General features: G+C 53.4%; 1 protein-coding gene across 1 annotated transcript in view; it reads left to right on the top strand.

Annotated features, from left to right (window-relative positions):
• The window catches only part of TAF4 (TATA-box binding protein associated factor 4), an 89,765-nt gene that overhangs the window by 39,438 nt on the left and 29,627 nt on the right, over positions 1–20,700 (top strand). Inside the window, exons 2-7 of the mRNA XM_024239136.3 lie at positions 10,342–10,502; positions 11,969–12,088; positions 14,728–14,847; positions 15,640–15,762; positions 17,176–17,265; positions 18,043–18,291. Coding sequence (XP_024094904.2) covers positions 10,342–10,502; positions 11,969–12,088; positions 14,728–14,847; positions 15,640–15,762; positions 17,176–17,265; positions 18,043–18,291 — 863 coding nt within the window. The remainder of the gene's footprint in view (positions 1–10,341; positions 10,503–11,968; positions 12,089–14,727; positions 14,848–15,639; positions 15,763–17,175; positions 17,266–18,042; positions 18,292–20,700) is intronic.

Raw genomic sequence — 20,700 nt, 5'->3', positions numbered from 1 at the left:
CCACCAGCGGTGCACAGGAGCTCCGGTTGCTCCACATCCTGGAGAGCACCTGATCTTTTTAGTTTTAGCTATTTTAGTGAGTGTGTAGTGGTGTCGCTTTAAGGATTTAATTTGCGTCTCCCTAATGACTAATGATGTTGGGGCTCTCTCCGTGTGCTCTTTTGCATCCGTCTGCCACCTTTGGTGAAGGGTCTATTCAGTTGCCCACTTTTTTTTTTTTTTTGAGACACGGAGTCTCTCAGTGTTGCCTGGGCTGGAGTGCAGTGGCGCGATCTCGGCTCACTGTAATCTCTGCCTCCTGGGTTCACGCGATTCTCGTGCCTCAGCCTCCCAAGTACCTAGGACTAGAGGTGTGCACCACCACGCCCTGCTAATTTTTTGTATTTTTAGTAGAGATGGGGTTTCGCCATGTTGACCAAGCTGGTCTCGAACTCCTGACCTCAAGTGATCTGTCCTCCTCGGCCTCCCAAAGTGCTGGGATTACAGGCGTGAGCCACTGCGCCCAGCCTGGGTTATTTTCTTACTGAGTTTTGAGGATTCTGCATATATTCTGGATCCAAGCCCTTTATTAGAGGGATGCTTTCTAAAGAGTCTGTCCGTTCTGTGCCTTGTCTTCTCATTCTCTAGCAGTGTCTGCTGAAAAGCCGAAGTTTAACATTTTGATGAAGTCCAGTTTATCCTTTTGTTCTTTTATGCATTGTGTTTCTGATGTTGTTTCTAAAATTTCTTTGCCTAACCCTGGGTCAGAGAAATGTTCTCCTGTTTTCTTCTGGAAGTTTTAGGTTTCACATTTAGATCCGGATCCATTTTGAGTTGATGTTGGTACACACTATGGGGTGTCGGTCCAGGGGTTTGCCTGTGTCTGTCCAGTTGTTCCAGCATGTGAGAAACCCGTCCTCACCACTGGATTGCCTTTGTCCATCTGTGTGTGGGCCTGTTTGTGGACTCTGCATGGCTGTGTTGATCTGTTTAACTTTGCACCAACACTGTGCTGTCCTGGTTACTGGAGCTTTTTTTAGACAGGGATCTCACCGTGTCACCCAGGTTGGAGTGTAGTGGGGTGATCTTGGCTCACTGCAGTCTCTGCATCCCGGGCTCAAGCAGTCTTCCCACCCCAGCCTCCTGAGTAGCTGGGACCACACCGTCTAATTTTTGTATTTTTAGTAGAGATGGGACTTCACCATGTTTCCCAGGCTGGTCTTGAACTCCTGACCTCAGGCGATCTGCCTGCCTTGGCCTCCCAGAGTGCTGGGATTACAGGCGTGAGCCCGGCCCTGAGATTACTGGAGCTTTCTCTTTCTTTTTTTTTTTTTTGAGATGGAGTCTTGCTCTGTTGCCCAGGCTGGAGTGCAGTGGCATGGTCTCGGCTCACTGCAACCTCTGCCTCCCGGCTTCAAGCGATTCCTCCGCCTCAGCCTCGTGAGTAGCTGGGATTACAGGTGTGCGCCACCACGCCCAGCTAATTTTTGTATTTTTAGTAGAGACAGGGTTTCACCATGTTGGCCAGGCTGGTCTCGAACTCCTGAGCCCAAGCGGTCTCCCCGCCTCGGCCTTCCGAAGTGCTGAGCTTTCTAATGCATCTTGAGATCAGCTCCTGTCAGCCCTCTGACTTTTTCTGGTTTGTTTGGTTTGAGAGGGAGCCTCATTCTGTCACCCACGCTGGAGTGCAGTGGTGTGCTCTTGGCTCACTGCAACCTTCGCCTCTCTGGTTCAAGCGATTCTCGTGCCTCAGCCTCCACTACAGGGGTGCACCACCACGCCCAACTAATTTTTTGTGTTTTTAGTAGAGACAGGGTTTCACCATGTTGGCCTGGCTGGTCTCGAACTCCTGGGCTCAAATGATCTGCCCGCCTTGGCCTCCTAAAGTGCTGGGATGACAGGCGTGAGCCACCGCGGCCAACCTGACCTTTTTTTTTTTACAGCTGTGTTGGTTACTCTAAGACTTTCACATTTCTGTATGAATTTCAGAATCACCTTGTCAGTTTCTACACAGGAGGCTGCTGGGACTTTGGGATGCGTTGCTTCTGCAGATCAGTTTGGGAAGAGTTGACATCTTAACTATCTTGAGTCTCCTGACCCATGAACACAGTGCACGTCCCTTCACTTGCTCACATTTTTGTTTTAATCAGCATTTTGTAGTTTTAGGGGAGGATGAATCAAAGTTCATGATTTTACAATAGTATCTGCAATGTGCGGGCAGGGGGGCTGCAAGTGCTGGACCAGGAGCTGCATCAGAAGTTTAATCTTAAGCAAAATATTCGGGTTGCAGTGGTGTTAGCGCCTGCGCCGGGCAGCACATGTTCCCCTGTGCTGCCTTGCTCCGGCCCTTACGCCTGCCAGCCCCCAAGAGGTGGGAGAGAACACTTGCTTTAGCCAGGACAGGTTAGAAGGAAGATGCGGCCGTGCGTCTGTCACAGCACAGCACCTGCTTAGAGAGAAAGCCAGCCTCTGTAAGGAGCGCACGCTGGATTCTGGAGGGGCCCTTTCCACATCTGGGCCGTCACCACGTGTGTCCTGTCCACCACTGGTCCCAGCTGGCAGCATGAAGAGGGTTCAAATGTCCTAGTTACAGAGGGAAGTGGGGCTGCAAACCCTCAGGCTTCAGACCACCCCTTTCCACTGCAGGGAAACACCACTTTTGCTCATCTCTTTGGCCCTTTTGGTAGCTTATTCCTTGAGGACCATGCTCTTCTCTGCTGGGGACGAGGCTGCCTACTGGTGGCTCCGTTTGTGTTTTCTGGGCCTTCCAGAGGGGCTGCCTTTATTCTGCAGCCAGCCCTGACCCTTCCCACCTCTCCATGCTTGGGTGAGGAGTGAGGACCAGGGCAGCTGACTGACAGCACAGCTGTCCTCTGCATCTTCCTGGACAGAAACCGTCGCAGGCCCACCCACCTCCTGACTGCACAGGTCTCCATGGCGCAGACACTTTCGTGATACTATTATAAATACAGCTGGGAAAGGGAGGGAGGGATTTTCTTAGATTTGTGTCCCCAGGGGTCCATCCTGGGGTGTTCTTGCCCCTCCAAGACCTTGGCAAGCCTGGAGGGCCTGCTCCGCCTCTGACGCTGTCCACCGCTGGCCGCTGTGTGCCTGAGTTTCGGAGTGCCCTCCCGGGCTTTGGACCTGCCCTGCTCCCCAAGGATGCACTCACTCACAGAGTAGCCGCTGCACACAGTGCCTCCCCGTCACCGTCTGATGTGCCGGCTGCTTTTTTTTTTTTCTTTTTTTAAATATTTAAAAATGTAAAACTTTAAGCGAGACTCCGTTTCAAAAAAAAAGTATAGAACTTTAATCATATGCCTGTTTTGAAGAGCAGAGCTTTCAGTGAGAAACAAACTCTGCTGGCCCACCCACCCCCTTTTAACTGCCTCTCAGAGGGGACCACTTTGAAAACGTGTATCCACATGGCTCTGCCTGTACAGCCACCTCCTGAGGTTGCTGAGTGAGTGTCAGCTAGTGACTGTCTGGCTGCCCAGCCGCAGTCCGCAGAGCCCCGGCCCAGCCCACGCAGTCCTGGCCGACTCTGCGTTCGGCGCGCACGGCCATTGGCTGTGAACACGCTGTTTGAGTCGAGCCAAGTGCTGTGCTGCTTCTGCTTCCTGTGCAGGCAGCTGTGTCTCAGCAGCTAGAAGTGCTGCGGGTTCCCAGGTGCTTACTGCCCTGCGGCCAGCCCCAGCGCCCTGGCCCTCCGGACCCTGTGCCTGGCCAGGCCTGTTCCTTCCTTCTGCTTCGTCCTTGAGAGTCCCGTTGTTTCCTTTGGGTTCAGTCCCATGTTTCCTGGATCCTGTCTTTTGTTGTCTTCACGTATTCCCTTGTTTAAGTGGCTTCTCCCTTCTTACAGAATATACCTTTTTTGAGACCTAGTGTGTCTGAAATGACTTTTTTTGCTTCTGAGCCTTGGTGGGTGGTTTGGCCTGGCGTTGAGTTCCAGGTGGAAGGTAATTTCCTGCGGGGTTTTGAAGGTGCTGGCCATCTCTTCCCGTTTCTATGGAGCTCTCAGGGCTGCTGAGCTCTCCTTCCCTGTACTGTGGCTGGGATCTGTGTTTTTCCTCTGGAAACACGGGGAAGATCTTTCCTTCCCAGTGGTCTGGCTTCTGCGGTGAGGCTGGTGTGCGCCTCCTTCCTCATGTTCACCCTGGCTCCAGCAACTGCTCTCCTTTCTGTCCTCCTAGAATTTCTGTTGATCACCTGTTGGGTTTTCTGGAATGCTCCTTCACATTTTCTCATCTGTTCTTCCAAGTTTCCACTCTCTTTTTCTATACTGTATTCGGGGGAATGACTCGGTGCTGTCGTCTGGTCATCCCAGGAATTTTTAATTTGACTGTATCGTATTGGGTAATCTTTGAGATTTTGAAGAGGGTTTCTTGCTTATTTTGATCAGTTCACTGCTTTGGTGTCTGGGTTGATGCTGGGCCTTCCTCAGGTGGCTGGTGGTCCCTGGCTGTTTGCCCATCTGGTGGAGGGGCTGGTATTCAGCTGCGACATGACAGAGAGATGGGACAGAAGTCCTAACACACCTTCCCATTATCAGACACCCAGAAAGGCTGGGGAAGTTGGATAAGAGTTCTTTTAAATGAAGAGTTTAGCGTTCTAGAAAATAAGGAAAACCAGCAGGGCTCAGACGTGGAGCTGGACAGCAGCTGAGGGTTGGGACCTTGTGTCCCCGTGGGCTGGCAGGGGTGGCTGTTCAGTGCCTGGCTCCGTGCCCCTGATGCTTGTGCCAGAGAGCCCTGTAGCCTCAGGAGGAGAGCTGGGGCTGAGAGCCCCTCAGGACCAGAAAGAGCCCCCCACCGGCAGAGGGCACAGCGGTCCCTGCAGCCTGTCCTGTGCGTTGGGAGGGAGGAAATGCCCCTCTCAGAATCCACAGGGGCCTGTCCTCCTGGGCTGGGGTTGGGGCCGTGCTCCCGAGTGACTTGCATACCAGGACGGTCGCAGCCCTGGGTTTGGCAGAGGTGAACGTGGACCCCTGTGGAGGGATGTGTCCTGACCTGGGCTACACAGGAGAGCCACAGACAGAGCCAAGCCAGTGCGGGCAGTGCAGGGCCAAGAGGTAGCCGGGGCTGGGCCTCAGGAGGCCAGGGCGGAGTCCACAGCCCCAGGCCCAGGGCCGGGGTTTGTGCTGAGAGTGTGGGGCGGCCTGCGGCACCCGGCAAAGGCATTTCTCCCACAGGTGGGGGTTCCCAGGGTGCAGGTGCCTGTGTGGTTGTGGCGCAGCTTCGCATGCTCTACATTTTGGCTTCAAGTACAGTAAAAGTGTTACCTACGAAAGGAATCAGGAAAACTGTCATATGGGGTCAGAACCCTGGTGTTTCTCCTCAGGGAGGGTGGCATTCACTCACACTGTGGGAATCGGTGACGGCATGCTGAGCTGGGGATGTGGGTCCCTGGAAGACTCCGGGGGAGGCACTGGTCACCACTGGCCAGGCTTTGGAGGGGTGCACGCTGTTCCTTCTCCTGGGAGGCGCCTGGCGGCCGCTGCTGACTCTACATTGCCCGCCTCAAGCAGTGTGGCCTTGAACCGCTGGGAGAGTGGAGAGAGTTTCACACTGTTTCAGTTTCAAAACCTACATTTTTCACCATAATGAAAAATAGAAAATAGCTTAAATCTTCACCAAAAGGAAATTATAAACACGTTTTGGATGAAATAGTATGTAGCCACGGACAGTTATGTTTCTGAAGAATGTTTACTGCCATGGGAAGTGAGCCCGGGGAGTGGGCAGGGAACAGGGGAGCTGGCAGGGAACTCGGGCGGGTGGCCCTGTGGTCCTTACGGCTTCCAAGTGCACAGTGCACACTGGGTGGCACCTGAGCAGTGCCAGCCAGGAGAGGGGCTTCAGGAGGTTTCCATTGTTCTTATACTTCTCTGCACTTCTTAAATTTTCTGTGAAGAACACTTCTTTCTATGGTAAGGAGAATATTAGGACAATTAGAAAAGGAAGCCCCAGTGCGGTTCTGTTAGCTGGACCCGACATACTGTGCTGGTTGCACGTGCACATTGGCTGGTGCGGGTTTTTGGCTGTGCCATGAAGGAGTCTCCAGGAAGGTGGGGTGGGGCAGAGAGAGGGGCTGCGAGCTGGGGAGGTTGCGGGGGAGGCGGCGGTGGCCACGGTGGCCCGGTCAGGAGGCTGGGTCCCAGGCCCCAGCCTCCTGACCTTAACTGTTAATGACCTTCAGGGCTATGCCCCATCCCGTCACCACCTGGAATTGCCCATCTTGGTTGGACGAGGATGCTGAGGGTCTTTGGGACGGATGTTGTGTTTCTCGTTGCAGGTTTGACTGCTTCCTCCCTGACTCGAGGGCTGGGTGCGTGGAGCCGGTTGTGCCTCTGTATCTGAGAGCCCTGCTCCCTGTCATCCTTGGCTCCTCTCTGCATTCCTCACAAAGACCTGGGTGGGGACGTGGCCAGTGTCCCACGCGGCTCTCTCCGGGGAGCTCTCAGACAGAACCCTCCGCCTTGGCCTTGGGGTCCCATCTGTGGGGCGGGGTGGGGGCCACACCTGCCACGTGTACCCTGCTGCAGGTGCAGAGAGAGGAGTAGAGGCACGAGGGGCGGCTGCCTTTCGTAGGTCAGTTGTCGCCCGTAACCACGGTTGATTACTCTTAAATTAGTTATGTCTTGAGACGGAGTTGCATTTCTTTGCCTTGGCATGAATAGATGCTGCTGGATTATTTGTCCTAAACAGAGCTCACAGGACCCAGAACTGTGAGAACATCTCGGAAACATGGCGTGGATGCAGCCGTTGGTGTTCTGAGTGTCCTCAGAACATCACACAGTGTCTGACTTTGCTTTTTGGTACAGTCAGGCTGTGATACAATAACCAGGGAGGCAGACGAGAAAGTCCCCAGTGACAGCGCCTCCTATGTGCTGTTTGTTGGAAGCAAACCTCGGTTCGGCTTAGGAGACGTGGCCACTCGCGCTTGGTTCACAGATATTTTCAATGCCTCGAGAGGCTACGTTATACCTGCCTGAAGTCACATGGTCACTTCTTGTGGGACGTTTGATTCCTTCTCCAACTTTTTTCCTGACCACAAGGGACACTGGGCCCGACCATAGGGCACATTTCACAGTGACCCATGGCTGTTTCCTTACACTTTTGTGATGTCCAGAATGCCACTTTTATTTTGTTAGAATTTTAACCACATTGCTATTTTGTTAATACTTTTTTTTTTAAACGTATTCCTTTAAATATCTCTGGAGACTTTTTTTTTTTTTTTTTTGAGGTGGACTCTTGCTCTGTCACCCAGGCTGGAGTGCAGTGGTGCAATCTCGGCTCACTGCAGCCTCCGCCTCCCAGGATCAACCGATTCTACCTCAGCCTCCCAAGTAGCTGGATTACAGGCATGCGCCACCACACCTGGCTAATTTTTTGGATGCAATTTTTTAAAATTATTATTTTAATTTTTTGAGACGGAGTCTCACTCTGTCACCCAGACTGGAGTGCAGTGGCGCGATCTCAGCTCACTGCAAGCTCCGTCTCCCGGGTTCACACCATTCTCCTGCCTCAGCCTCCTGAGTAGCTGGGACTACAGGTGCCCGCCACCACGCCCGGCTAATTTTTTTTTTTTTTTTTTGTATTTTTAGTAGAGATGGGGTTTCACCGTGTTAGCCAGGATGGTGTCTATCTCTTGACCTCGTGATCTACTTGCCTCGGCCTCCCGAAGTGCTGGGATTACAGGCGTGAGCCACTGCACCTGGCCTTGGATGCAGTTTTTTAAAGCACAAAGCTCCTGATAATTAAAGTCTCTTCACTCACTATGAGATTGTCAGGTTTGACGTTGGGTGTGGAGGCACTAGGACACTGAAGCCTCCTTTGTCCTGTTTCCGTCCCATTCCCACGTGTGTGCTTAAGTCTGCGTCCATTATTAGCTTCTCAGAATTCCTTAAAAACATTTTTTTGTTTTTAGGAGATGGGGTCTCACTCTGTGGTCCAGGCTGGAGTGTGATGATGCGATCATAGCCCACTGCAGCTTCCAACTCCTGGACTCAGATGATCCTCCCACCCTAGCCTCCCAAGTAGCTGGAACTACAGGTGTGCCACCACGCCTGGCTAATGTAAAAAAAAAATTTTTTTTTTGTAGAGATGGGGTCTCACTATATTGCTCAGTCTGGTCTTGAACTGGCCTCAAGCGATCCCTCCTCCATGGCATCCTAAAGTGCTGGATTTCATGTGTGCCACCACACTCACCCTGGCTTCTCAGAATTCTTGAGGAGGAGGAGCAGGCATCTCCGAATGCAGTGAATGAAGTGTTGGATTTGAGGACGTTGTATTAGCGTTCTCTAAAGGGACAGAACTAATGGGAGAGATGAATATATGAAGGGGAGTTTATTAGGAGAATTGACTCTCAGGATCACAAGGTGAAGTCCCTCAATAGGCTGTGTGCACGCTCAGGAGCCAGGAAGCCAGTCCGAGTCCCCAGATCTCAAAAGTAGGGAAGCCAACAGTGCAGCCTTCAGTCTGTGGCCAAAGGCCTGAGAACCCCTGGCAAACCACTGGTGTAAAGTGGTTAGCCAAGAGTCTAAAAGCTGAAGAACTTGGAGTCTGATGTTCCAGGGCAGGAAGCATCCAGCTCTGGAGGAAGATGGAGGCTGGAAGACTCAGCCAGTCCAGTCCTTCCACGTTCCTTTGCCTGCTTTATTCTAGCCACGCTGGCAGCTGATTAGATGGTGCCCAGCCACATTGACGCTGGGTCTGCCTCTTCCAGTCCACTGACTCAAATGTTAACCTTCTTTGGCAACACCCTCACAGACACACCCAGGAACAATACTTTGCATCCTTCAATCAAGTTGACACTCCATAATAACCATCACATACATGGGGGTATTTACCAGGTGTCTTGTTTTGGGGTCCCCAGGCCCCGTGTGTGCTTGGGTGAGAGTGGAACTCTCCCTCATGACTCGCAGCAACTCTGGCAGCCACATGGCTGATGAGTGCCCGCCTGGCTTGAAGGCTGTCCTTGGGCACTGTGGGCACAGACTCGGAGATGGAGCCTTGGAGGCCTTTCCTGTTACTTCGTTCCTGAGCTCCAGGCTCAGAGATTCTAGCAGGTTATTTGCTGCAGCTGGGTGTTTGGTTTTTGTTTGATTTCAGCATGGTTTACTTTGAAAGGGATGTTTTGGGGGGAAGTTTTCTTAATGGGCATAAATGTGGCTTTTTGGATCAAGAATTTGAGATGTTAGCCCAGGAGAGGCATCACCATTATTCTTGATACCATGCTGAGTTTCGAAAGAGCTGGAGCCCGACAGCTCTGAGAGTGCCCCAGCGTCGTAGTGCAGGAGGAGGAAGCCCCACGCTCATTTGTCGTCATGACCAACAGGAGGTTTTCAGGCCTTACTTCATCTTTTTTGAGGTTATCGTTTTCCATTCTCCATAAAGGGGAGGAAGGAGAGGCTGGGAAACGCAGTGGCTGCCTTGTGCCCCGTGTCTTGGCCAGTGTGTGATGGGTGGTGGGGACGGCCGGTGGCGGTGCCTCATTGCACGTGTGTTTAGTTTCTCAGCTCCGTGGTGCTGGGCCGTCTGCCGAGGCTTCACTCGGGAAAGAGTGCAGTGTTTATAGCCCTGCTCCCGCGGCTGCATCCCCACCTCTGTCATGGGAAGTTAAATTTAAAAGTTGGACAATTGTGTTACTGTTTCTAATGGAATTTATGATAGAACTGGCTGCTGTTTTCTGAAGCTAAAATTAATGCCAAACCTAAATGGTAGGATTTGCTTTCCTGTGATTCAGCTCAAGAACCATGAAGGGCAAATGGTTCTCCTGTCCTAAGGGTTACGTCGCATCTCTGCGCCTGTTGTGTTGTCAGGGCAGCGTGGGGGCAGCACTGCCCCGCCTCCCGAGAGGAGGGTTCTGGTGAGGAGCCTCGTGGCCCACCCTCCCTCTGTTGGGTCTGGGTGTCACAGGACAGCAGGCTGGGAGACCCTGGAGTGTGGGCTGTAGACATGGTTGTGCCCTCTAGGCCCAGCCTAGCCGACGTGGCCCTGGCACAGGCAGGAGGTGGGGGCAAGGAGACTGGCATGTCTGTGGGGTGTGTGGGCCGGTTGGGGGCATGGGGGCACGTGGTGTGGCCGGTGGAAGCCATTGCTACACTGCCTTGCTGTCCAGCTCATAAAAGGAGGGCTCAGGTGCCATTTTTTTTCCCTGGCCTTTTACCAGCCTTTACAGTTTTTTCGTCTTGTATACCATCTTGACTCACAAGTGTGTTTCGAGTATGGGGGATTCGTGTGTTTAAGACTTGATTTCCTTTGTTTCCTTCTCACAGCTGTCAGCTTCCCCTGGGTCGGGCCAGGGCCTCCTCATGGCTCTGGGGTGGGTGCGTTCCTGACGCCAGGTCTCCTTTGTCTGCAGGAATGGTCCTCGTCAGAAGTGAGAATGGGCAGTTGTTAATGATTCCTCAGCAGGCCTTGGCCCAGATGCAGGCACAGGCCCATGCCCAGCCTCAGACCACCATGGCGCCTCGCCCTGCCACCCCCACAAGTGCCCCTCCCGTCCAGATCTCCACCGTACAGGTGAGTGCACGTGTGCCCTGGAGTGCGAGCCCCTTCCCTGCCCAGCCCCTCTCCCCACGCATGCTGGGGAAGCCTGCAAGGGCCAGGCACAGCCGTGGGAGCGAGGACTGGGAAGTGTGGGCGGCGTCCCAGTCCCATCCAGGATGGGCCCGGGACGGCGCTGCTCTCCTGTCCTCCTCTCAGTGGCAGGGCCGTGCCTGGCTCAGAGACGCCAGCTCCCGCAGCCCACTGCGGGGCTGGCCGAGTGGGGTCAAAGTGAGCAGTCCAGGATTGGCCGCCCCGGCCCCTTCCCTTCTCTCCCGGTGGCTTCACCTTCCTATGCCTGTCTCCTCATCTGCAAAGCAGAGATGCTGCTAGGACTCCACTGGCAGGACCACCACCAGCGCCGCATGGAGACTCTTAAGGCACCAAGAGTCCTGGAGCTGCTGTGTGCGAGTGGGGCTGGCTGCTGCTGTTAGGGGGCGCATGAGGGCCGCACACACACACACACAAAACCGCGTCAGCCTTCAGGGCCGAAGCTCCCGTCTCCCGAGCTGTGGTAGGGAGCAGGGATTCTGACTTGGAGGGCAGAGTGCCCGGGACTCGCCTCTCCCGGCGTGTGTCTGTGTCTGGCCCCATGACTGTCACCTGCACGTGCCCGCACACTGCGTGTTCCTGCTCCGTCTCCTGCCATGTTTCCCTGGCACTGTGACCCTGCTGCTCTGAATGACCTGGCAGGTTTGCGAAGACTGGAATGACTTGATCAGCATTCTCCTCCTGCTACGTGACCTGCGTACCCTCTGGAGTTGTGCCTCCGTCCCATAGACAGGGACGTGGACGGACGTGCCGGAGGCTGCCAGAGACCACCCAGATCTGAAGTAGCACAGAACGGTGTCCTCAAGTCTGCAGCATCTGTCTGCTGAGTGGGACACCGTGGAAGACACTCGTGGCTTCACTTGCACTGTGGACATCCCGTTGCAGTCTGCCATCTGCTCTTTCCATGTCAGTCTCTCTCCGACAAACTTCATGGGCTCAGGACTTGTGGCATCCCTCTGTCCTGGGCAGCCACCTTCCTTCCCATCTCTGGCAGTGACTGGCCATCTAGCCTAGGGGCGGCCACCTCCCTACCCCTCAGCGGCACTGACTGGCCGTCTGCCTTTGCACCCTTTTTAGTGATTGTTAAGGAGGTCACAAGCCAGCAGCACGAGGACTGATTTCTAGATACCTGCGTTCTTCAGAGATGACCTTTTGTAGACTCTGTTAAGAAGCCTAATGATATGTTTATTGTAGTATAGGAAAATGTTTGTCATACACTTGTTCTTTGGTAAGAAAACTTTAGAATTACAGTGGCTTCATTGCAGATCACGGATAAGCCTGGGACCCACTCGGATATACTAGTTACATATGGAAGGAATAATTTCTGTGTACCTGGGTGTGGGAATTCCTTTTACTTGCGCTCGTTTTAGGTGACTCTGCTTATTTTTCAGGCACCTGGAACACCTATCATTGCACGGCAGGTGACCCCAACTACCATAATTAAGCAAGTGTCTCAGGCCCAGACAACGGTGCAGCCCAGTGCAACCCTGCAGCGCTCGCCTGGCGTCCAGGTGAGAGGGCAGGCGGCGGATCTGTTGAGGCTGCAGGGGCCACGAAGTGTGATTTCTTTGATGCAGAGATCAGGCCTTAGGAGTTTTTTTAATTTTATTTTTTTTAACTGGATACTACGTCAAACCTGGGGAGGAAGGTTCTCTGTGAAGAAAGTGCTTTTTCTTTGCCCACCAACATGGGATAAGTCAGGATTTGTTTTTTTTAGTCACACAGAATTTAACACCAGCAGCACTGTTCAAGCTTTCCACCATGTTGGAAGCATTAGAACTATGTCCTTACTAATACTTGATCATAAGGCATGTCTGAAGCAGAAGCAGCCTGCGGTGAGGACAGTGTGTGTGTGCGCACATGTGGCCTTGTGTGTAACTTGAGGACGGCAGATGTCGTTAAGGTGAATGTGGCCGAGGCGTCGCTCTCACTGTTGCAGGCACATGGACTATAATTTTCACCACACCCTGGGAAGCAGATGACATCGCTCCGTTCATCTCATGGTGCGGTGCTTATGCTGAGGCGAGGGAGGTTCTGGGACTCACTCCCGGCCATGCCACCTGCACGGTGTCTGCCACGCCATGCTACCACCTGCCGCTTACGTCCCTTGTCCGTAGTGAGAGCATAGTTCTAGAAGGGTTCTGTATCCACCCTGGTGGCTGCTGGTTTCTAGAACAGTGTTTTCATCTGCAGAGAAAAGCGTGTCCCAGAGCAGGTGCTGGCCCCTCTCCTAGTGGTGCTGATGCTCCTGACAGCTCAGCCTTTGGCCTGCAGATCCCAGAAGGGTTTGTATGCAGGCCAGGCTGTTCTGGAGGGGGCGGCGGAGGTGTGTAGAGGAGAAGGGGCTGGCCGGTCAGACGCACCTGGTGAGGGAAGCAGCCTTCTCTGGGCAGTCAGCAGGAAGCAGCTGGGAGAAAAATGGTTCAGGGGTTTTTCTTGGTCACCTGGTGTCTGTGAGCGTCCATGGATGCGTAGGTCTCTGTGGTGTTGGTCACTGCCGGTGAAGCACCTTCTGTGAGCCGGGCAGTGGGCCTGGACGCGCTGCCGAGAGATCCAGAGTCCTTGCCTCAGTGCCACAGGCCCTGTTCCTATTGCTCAGTGGTGAAATGGAGGCTGAGCCCCAGGGGGTGTGGACTCCAGGGGCAGCTCCCCCAACAGCCCCGGCTCTTCCACCCTCACTGGGTCATGTCCTGGCTGGCTGCAGCTGCAGTGGGTGAAAGTGGGTGGAAGGGCGGTTCAGTACCAGGGAGACGTGTGCTGGCCTTTGGTGCAGGCCCCGCCCTTGGTGTTTTCCCTGAAGGAGCTTGCTCAGTCCTGTGCTCTGATTGGTGTGTCTGGATTTTTGGTTACAGTGACTTTTCTGAGAAGGTAGTGGAGCTTATGGTTAAGTTTTTGCATTATACTTAGTGGCAGACACAATCTGGATATCATCAGAGTGAAATACGTGTTCTTAGGAGTGGAAGTAAGTCTGAGGAGTCAGTTTTGATGGGAAAGAAAACTCCCAAAAGATGAGGTGGGTCCTGGGTACTCCCGGGGTCCAGAAGCAGCAGCTTGGTGTGTGTCCTTTTACGTTTTCTTCACTGGAGGTTTTTATTTGATGTTTTTCAGTTAAAAAAAATCCACGCTTATTGTTACAAGTGAAAAGATACACAGACTTAGAAACAGTCCGTCCCCCCTGCTGCCTCCTCACAGCCCTTCCACACCCCTCTGGAAGCGGGGTGGTTCAGAGCTGCTTCCCGCGTGCTGGCGGGGCTGCACCCATTGGGAGGGAGCTGCGCTCGCTGCTCCGGAGCCATTCTCAGGCTTACACTGCCCCCTGCTTTCAGAAGTTGCAAAGGAGTGTTTAAAAAATTGGAGAGAGAAAATGTTGACTGCTAGATTTATACATTGGAAAAGTACTAGTTTAAAATATCAGTAAACATTTGCATTCTGATTATTCATGTAGAATGGAAATGTTAGGAATCGAGTACGGGCCACTGAGTTGTCTGAGCTACCTTTTGGCGTCTGGCTGTTCGTTTGCTTAGCAAAGCAGCCCCTCCTTTCTGACAGTTTGACACTGATGACCCATCCTCCATTGCTCGAATCTGCTCTGAAAACTCCCCTCTGTGGGAGGCTTCTTGTTGACACTTTTGGGGAGTAAAGAAAGGTGGGTTTGGGTGATTGCAGGGAGCTGGGGACCCTCCCCTGTGGGAGGCTGCGGCTGTGGAGCCCTGACTGCCCTGTAGCCAGCCTCCGCACCTGGGAGGATGGAGCGTTCAGGAGCCGTTCTTCTGTTTGTTGTTTTGATTTCTGAGAGATGGGGATCTGGGTTGCCTGTTAGGATTATTTACTCTAGTCGCTATGTGACTTTTTCCATGGACTTCTGAGGACTGGGGTCTCTGCAGCGCCTGGCTTTGTGAACGTCCGTTTTTGATGCAGGTGCAAATCATGCCTTCTTCACGCGCTCAGGACTGCAGTCATCAGGGCACAGGGCAGGCATCCCAGCAGCACTCCCGCATCCAGCGGGCTGCAGGTGGCCGGGGTCCTTGGCTTCCTGGGCATCCTGGCCACCGCAGGGAGGCTTGTTTTCTTTTGCTGGGCGTGAGGCTGGTCTCCCCCTCATCAGCTGGTGGCGTGAGATGCCCTTACCTTGTGTTTTGGATTCTTGTAGCCTCAGCTCGTTCTGGGTGGCGCTGCCCAGACGGCCTCACTTGGGACGGCGACGGCTGTTCAGACGGGGACTCCTCAGCGCACGGTTCCAGGGGCAACCACCACTTCCTCAGCTGCCACGGTAAGAGCCGCTCCTTTCCGTGCCTTCAAAGATGGTCAGGCCCGTGGCGCAGGTCAGAAAATGCAGCCTTGAGACCTTAGGCCAGCTTCTGTCCCAGACTGCTCGCTGCCTGCTTCACAAAGCGGTGAACAGTCTGGGGCCCACATGAGCGCATGGGGCTCTGCTGCTGTGCTGTGTGAGGTGGGCCCTGAGGGCCTCGGACCGCAGAAGTCTGCAAACAGCAAAAGCCCAAACACCTGCCTTTGAAAAAGTCACTGGTGGACTGTCACGTTCAGTCTGTAAAACAGCAGCGCCACCCGTTTGTACACACTCGCAGTGTCGGCCTGTATCGATAGACATCTTTAATCAGTGGGCCCCACTTGACGCCTTTTTGGTGTTTCTTTGCTGCGCACTTTTCGTTGCTTTAGTGACCACATCCTGTTTGGTTCCTTCTGTGTCCATTTGGATTGGCATAGGTTGTCCTTATGGTCAGCAACATTGTAGCAGGCATCTTCGCAGAGTCTCTTCACTTTTTTAATTATTTGCATAGCTGCATTCCTAGACGTGGCCTTGCGGGGCTGAGGGAGATGCTGACTTCGGTGGCCATGTGACTGATGTGGCTGGGCTGCCCCTCAGAGCACGGCCCAGGGTTCCACTCCCGTCCACAGGCCAAGAGGTGGTGCGTTTTCTTGAAGGAAGTTTAGAGAAGAGATATATGTATCTTTTGTACATATGCATATTTTAGTAACCAAAGGCTGTGACAAAAATCTGCCTTTTAAGATTTTTCACTTTTATCTTTTTACTTTAATCCAGGAAACTATGGAAAACGTGAAGAAATGTAAAAATTTCCTATCTACGTTAATAAAACTGGCTTCATCTGGCAAGCAGTCTACAGAGACAGCAGCTAATGTGAAAGAGCTCGTGCAGAATTTACTGGTGAGAAACCTTGACTTTACATTCCCTTTCCCCTAAAGCCTGTTGCATAGGACAGACACCTGTTGCCGCTGTGACCTGTGCCCGGGAGGCCTGTGCCAGCAGGGAGAGCTGCTCTGGGAGGCTGCAGGCAGAGGGCAGGGGTGCACACCTGTCAAAGGCGTGTGTGGCCTAGCTAAGGAGACTCTTTCCTGGGGCTGGGTGTTCTGGGGCCGGCGCCTGGCGGTCTCCCAGGCTTTGCCGTTTTCCGGTACCTGCGTCCCTTGTCTGTGGCTGTCTTCTCCTCTGGCTGCCCCAGCCATGCTGCACTCTGGTCAGGGTCCCCAGCAGCTCACTTCTGGCCCTCTCCCCACTCCTGTGTGACCTCTTATAAAATTCCCAGGTGTCTGCAGTCCCGGCTGGAACAGGCATTCCACACCCTGAGCCACCAGAAGCCCCCTCCCCATGGAGCAGACCAGCTGAGGCACATTCGTGCTCCAGCGGCGGAGCCGTCCCCCCCCAACCCCTGCCCGCACCCCTCCCGAAACCTCTGTCGCAGAGGACAGCACTCTGTCCCCTGGCCAGAAGGTGGGAGGGAGGATTCCTGGCAGCCTCCCCTCTCCTTAACCCACAGTCCCAAGCTCCAGATCTCTACTCATGGCCGAGCCCTTGGCTGTCCACCCTCCTCAGCCTCATGGCTGTCTCATGGCTCAGGGGTATGCTGGCATCAGTGGGATGGCCTGGGGATCTGGAGTGGCTGGTCTTACCGTGCCTTCATGACCATGTCTTCCCGAGTCTCTTAGGGTTCAGTCCAGGCACTGCCTTCCCACCCTTGTCGCCTGTCTTCCCGACTTTTATGCCACGCTGGCCTCTGTTTCTGAAACAGGATCTGGCCCTCTTGCTCTGGGCTCCCTTTTTTCTGACTGTGGACTCTGGGCACCCTGGCCGCTTGCAGGGGTGAGCACAGCTGTCGTCTGCTCCTGAAGGTGCTGATGCCCTGACTGTCTGGATCCTGTCTGTGTGGTCCCTGGCACGCTGTGACCTCCTGCAGCACCGCACTTGCAGTGCTGGCTTTGATAATGGAGTTACTTTTAGGCTGATCTGCCTCCTAGCAAAATGCCTGACACCGAGTAGGTGCCTGGTAAACACTGAGTAAAGACTGGCATTGAGTAAGAGACTTAGAAAAAGACAAGAAGTAGACAGGTGACCCTCCCAGGAGGAGACGTGGTCCGCAGCTGGCTGCACTGCAGTGTCCAGGGTGAGCACCTGTCACACGTGTACCTGTGGAAGGTGTAGCACGCAGACTTTCCCATCTCCTCTGTCCAGTGAAACTCGGGGCGGAATCAGCCGTAAAATACGAGACCAGAGTGATGCGGGATTCAGAAGTGTGTGTGGAATCTCATTCACCAGAATTTCAACATGGATTTTATTTTTAAGGATGGAAAAATAGAAGCAGAAGATTTCACAAGCAGGTTATACCGAGAACTTAATTCTTCACCTCAACCTTACCTTGTGCCTTTCCTGAAGGTAATTTCAAAGGCCCCGGTGCCTGTGAGCAGTAGAGCCAAGGAGGGGTGGGGCACAGATGCTCCAAGTGCACAGGGGCGAGGATGCTCCAGGCACGGAGAGTGCACAGCGCCTGTGCTGCCTGCGGGGGTGGGGCCGGGGACTCAGTGCCTGGGGACAGAATGTTAGGTTTTTTCTGTAAAGCAGGAGCTCCCCTGACACTGGCCTTGTGGTTCTGCTGTGCGCCAGGTGAGAAGGGCGTGTGCTTCCTGAAAGTGAGGGGGACGGGGAATGGGGTAGCGTTTGCAAAACTGGATAGGCCAAGGGTTTCAACAGCGTCAGGCTGTCTCTGTTGGGTAATCATTGGTATCAGCACATTTTAAAAATCAATACGTATATTTGTACTATTTATGAGGTGCATGTGATGCTTTGTTACAGTCATAGAATCAGGATATCTGGGGTCTGTCACCTTGAGTACTTATTTCCATGTGTTGGGAACATTCAGAATCTTCTCTTCCAGTGATGTTGACATATTTTAAAAAGTATTTTAAAAATATGTCTCTTTTTGTTTGTTTTCTTAAACACATTTTGGACATTTGCTATCAGGAATAATCCCGCTTAGTGGGAGGGCAGGATGGGGTCCTGGCCCCTGACATCCAGACATGCTGCTGTGAGGGCCAAGATCCGTCTTATTTAGCTCAAAAACTTTCTGTAAAAGTTGATATTTCTGAATTTTTAAGCAAGGAAAACCGACGCATGAGCAGCCGCCTGACCCCTCGTGTCTGTCTTTCCACCCAGAGGAGCTTACCCGCCTTGAGACAGCTGACCCCCGACTCCGCGGCCTTCATCCAGCAGAGCCAGCAGCAGCCGCCACCGCCCGCCTCGCAGGCCACCACTGCGCTCACGGCCGTGGTGCTGAGTAGCTCGGTCCAGCGCACGGCCGGGAAGACGGCGGCCACCGTGACCAGTGCCCTCCAGCCCCCTGTGCTCAGCCTCACGCAGCCCACGCAGGTCGGCGTCGGCAAGCAGGGGCAACCCACACCGCTGGTATGGAAGGGGTGCCTGACTGGTCTGCACAGCCCACCGTGCCTCTGCTCCCGCCAGCTTCTTAGATAAATTGGCCACGGCTCAGAAACTTTTTCCAAGCATGCAGGAAGGCTCCTGCTAGAGGAAGCTTGGGTATTACCTTAAATAGTTAAAATAGAAACCAGAGGTAGAGGCCCTGGGATTTTGTATTTTGTCTCAGTAAAATGAAATAGTTGAGTTGACTTTGAACCACTGGCACGTCCCCACCCTGCCTTGTCTAGGGATGTTACTGGTGTAAATGAATGCAGCGTGTTTTTAGAGGATCTTGTAGATAGATGTTCTCTTGGATTAGGAGCAGCGGTTCAAGCGTGTAAGACACGGGCACCCACGTGGGACAGGTGGGCAGGAGACTGGAGGCAGGGTGTCAGCTCACAGCACAGGGTGGATTTAGGTGAGTCCCGGGAGGCGAAGCTGTGGCTGCTCATAGCGGTTCATTTATGTGCAGTTTGGATCTGGCTTTCTTGGTTTTGTAGTCATGATGTTTGCTCTGCAGCTAGAGAAAGGATGTCTTTGCCAGAAGAATTACATTTTGAGCACATTCCCTTTCATGGGCAGAGGGATTCACCAAACGTAGAAGGGCAGTTTTAAAAAAATTTCAGAGGGGTTTTCTTCTTCTAAAGACAGCTTAAACAACAAAACGGTGCGGGCTCCCTCATCATGAGCTGGTATGTGTTCTGATGGTGCACACATGGGAACCAGCTGGGTGAGGAGTATCCATTAGGGGCTGGTTGTATTTGTTCTGTCTTGATGGCAGCGAGGAGAACAGGGTGATTGTGCACACATCAGAACCAGCTGGGTGAGGAGTATCCATTAGGGGCTGGTTGTATTTGTTCTGTCTTGATAGTAGCGAGGAGAACAGGATGATGGTGCACACATCGGAACCAGCTGGGTGAGGAGTATCCATTAGGGGCTGGTTGTATTTGTTCTGTCTTGATAGTAGCGAGGAGAACAGGGTGATGGTGCACACATCGGAACCAGCTGGGTGAGGAGTATCCATTAGGGGCTGGTTGTATTTGTTCTGTCTTGATAGTAGCGAGGAGAACAGGGTGATGGTGCACACATCGGAACCAGCTGGGTGAGGAGTATCCATTAGGGGCTGGTTGTATTTGTTCTGTCTTGATGGCAGCGAGAGAACAGGGTGATGGTGCACACATCAGAACCAGCTGGGTGAGGAGTATCCATTAGGGGCTGGTTGTATTTGTTTTGTCTTGATGGCAGCGAGAGAACAGGGTGATGGTGCACACATCGGAACCAGCTGGGTGAGGAGTATCCATTAGGGGCTGGTTGTATTTGTTCTGTCTTGATGGTAGGGAGGAGAAAGAGGAGAACAGGGTGAAGTGGCATGGAGGGAGGGAGGGTGCCCCTTAGAAAGGCAGGGAAGCATGGCCACCGGGAAGGGCTGAGCTCCTGTGGAGAGAGAGGGCTTCCTTGCCTGCCTTTTGACTCCAGAGGGGAAGAGATGTGCCGTGCCTCTTGCTTTAGTGTAGTGTAAGGACAGAACTTCCCTATTCACTAGTCAGTGGAGCTAGTTTACCCAAAAGGTGGGTTCTGTTTAAGCAGGTACAGCCTGTGGGCGATCATTTTCTTTTCAAATTTTGACCTCTGGTGCTTAGTCACACACGAGCAGCATGGGTGTTTTTAGAATTAGATGTTGTGTTCGGCAGCAGGATCACCTCTGCATTCTGCTTCCCTGGGCTCCTCCTGACCAGGTGTGGAGTCTGCAGAGCACAGCCAGCGGGATCCAGGGCATCCAATCCATTGCCTGCACCCTGAAGCCTGTGGAGGCAGAACCCAGGCTTCTCCCTGATTTGATGACAGGCTCCCTGCACCGCAGGGCCTGGCCCTGGCATTTGATGGCAGGTTCCCTGCACCCCAGGGCCTGGCCTGAGCATTTGACGGCAGGTGGCCTGAGCTGCCTGAGGCTCTTCCTGTCCGGTGTGGGTGTTCCTGTTTTGTTGAAGACATGTTTGCATTACAGGCCTCTTCCCCAGGTCCCCACACATATTCTGCAGCATAGAGTTTACCTGCCAGGGCACCTTTGCAAAATGGTAGCAACTAAATTCTGAAACATCTGGGCCCAGAGGTTTGAGGCCAGGCCTTATGGACTTGAGCATTGGCTTTTGACAAGGACACCAGTGTCTGTGGGCCCCAGCGTCCTGGGTACAGGGCCAGAGCACAGGCCATGGTCAGTGCTGCCAGGTTTTGGATCTCTGCCTTGTGCCGGAGGTGAGAGTGAGAGGCAGGATGACAGCAGAGCTGGGCAGACCCTGCCATGAGGGGCCCAGCAGGGGCTGGGCGGACAGAGCTGGCCATGCTGGGGGCAGTGGGTGGAGGCCCTTGAGGGCCAAGTTCAGGCAGGACTTAGGAACT

The sequence above is a fragment of the Pongo abelii genome, chromosome 21 (genome assembly GCF_028885655.2).
Source record: "Pongo abelii isolate AG06213 chromosome 21, NHGRI_mPonAbe1-v2.0_pri, whole genome shotgun sequence".
Classification (NCBI taxonomy): domain Eukaryota; kingdom Metazoa; phylum Chordata; class Mammalia; order Primates; family Hominidae; genus Pongo; species Pongo abelii.
This window is presented reverse-complemented; position numbering and strand designations above follow the sequence as displayed.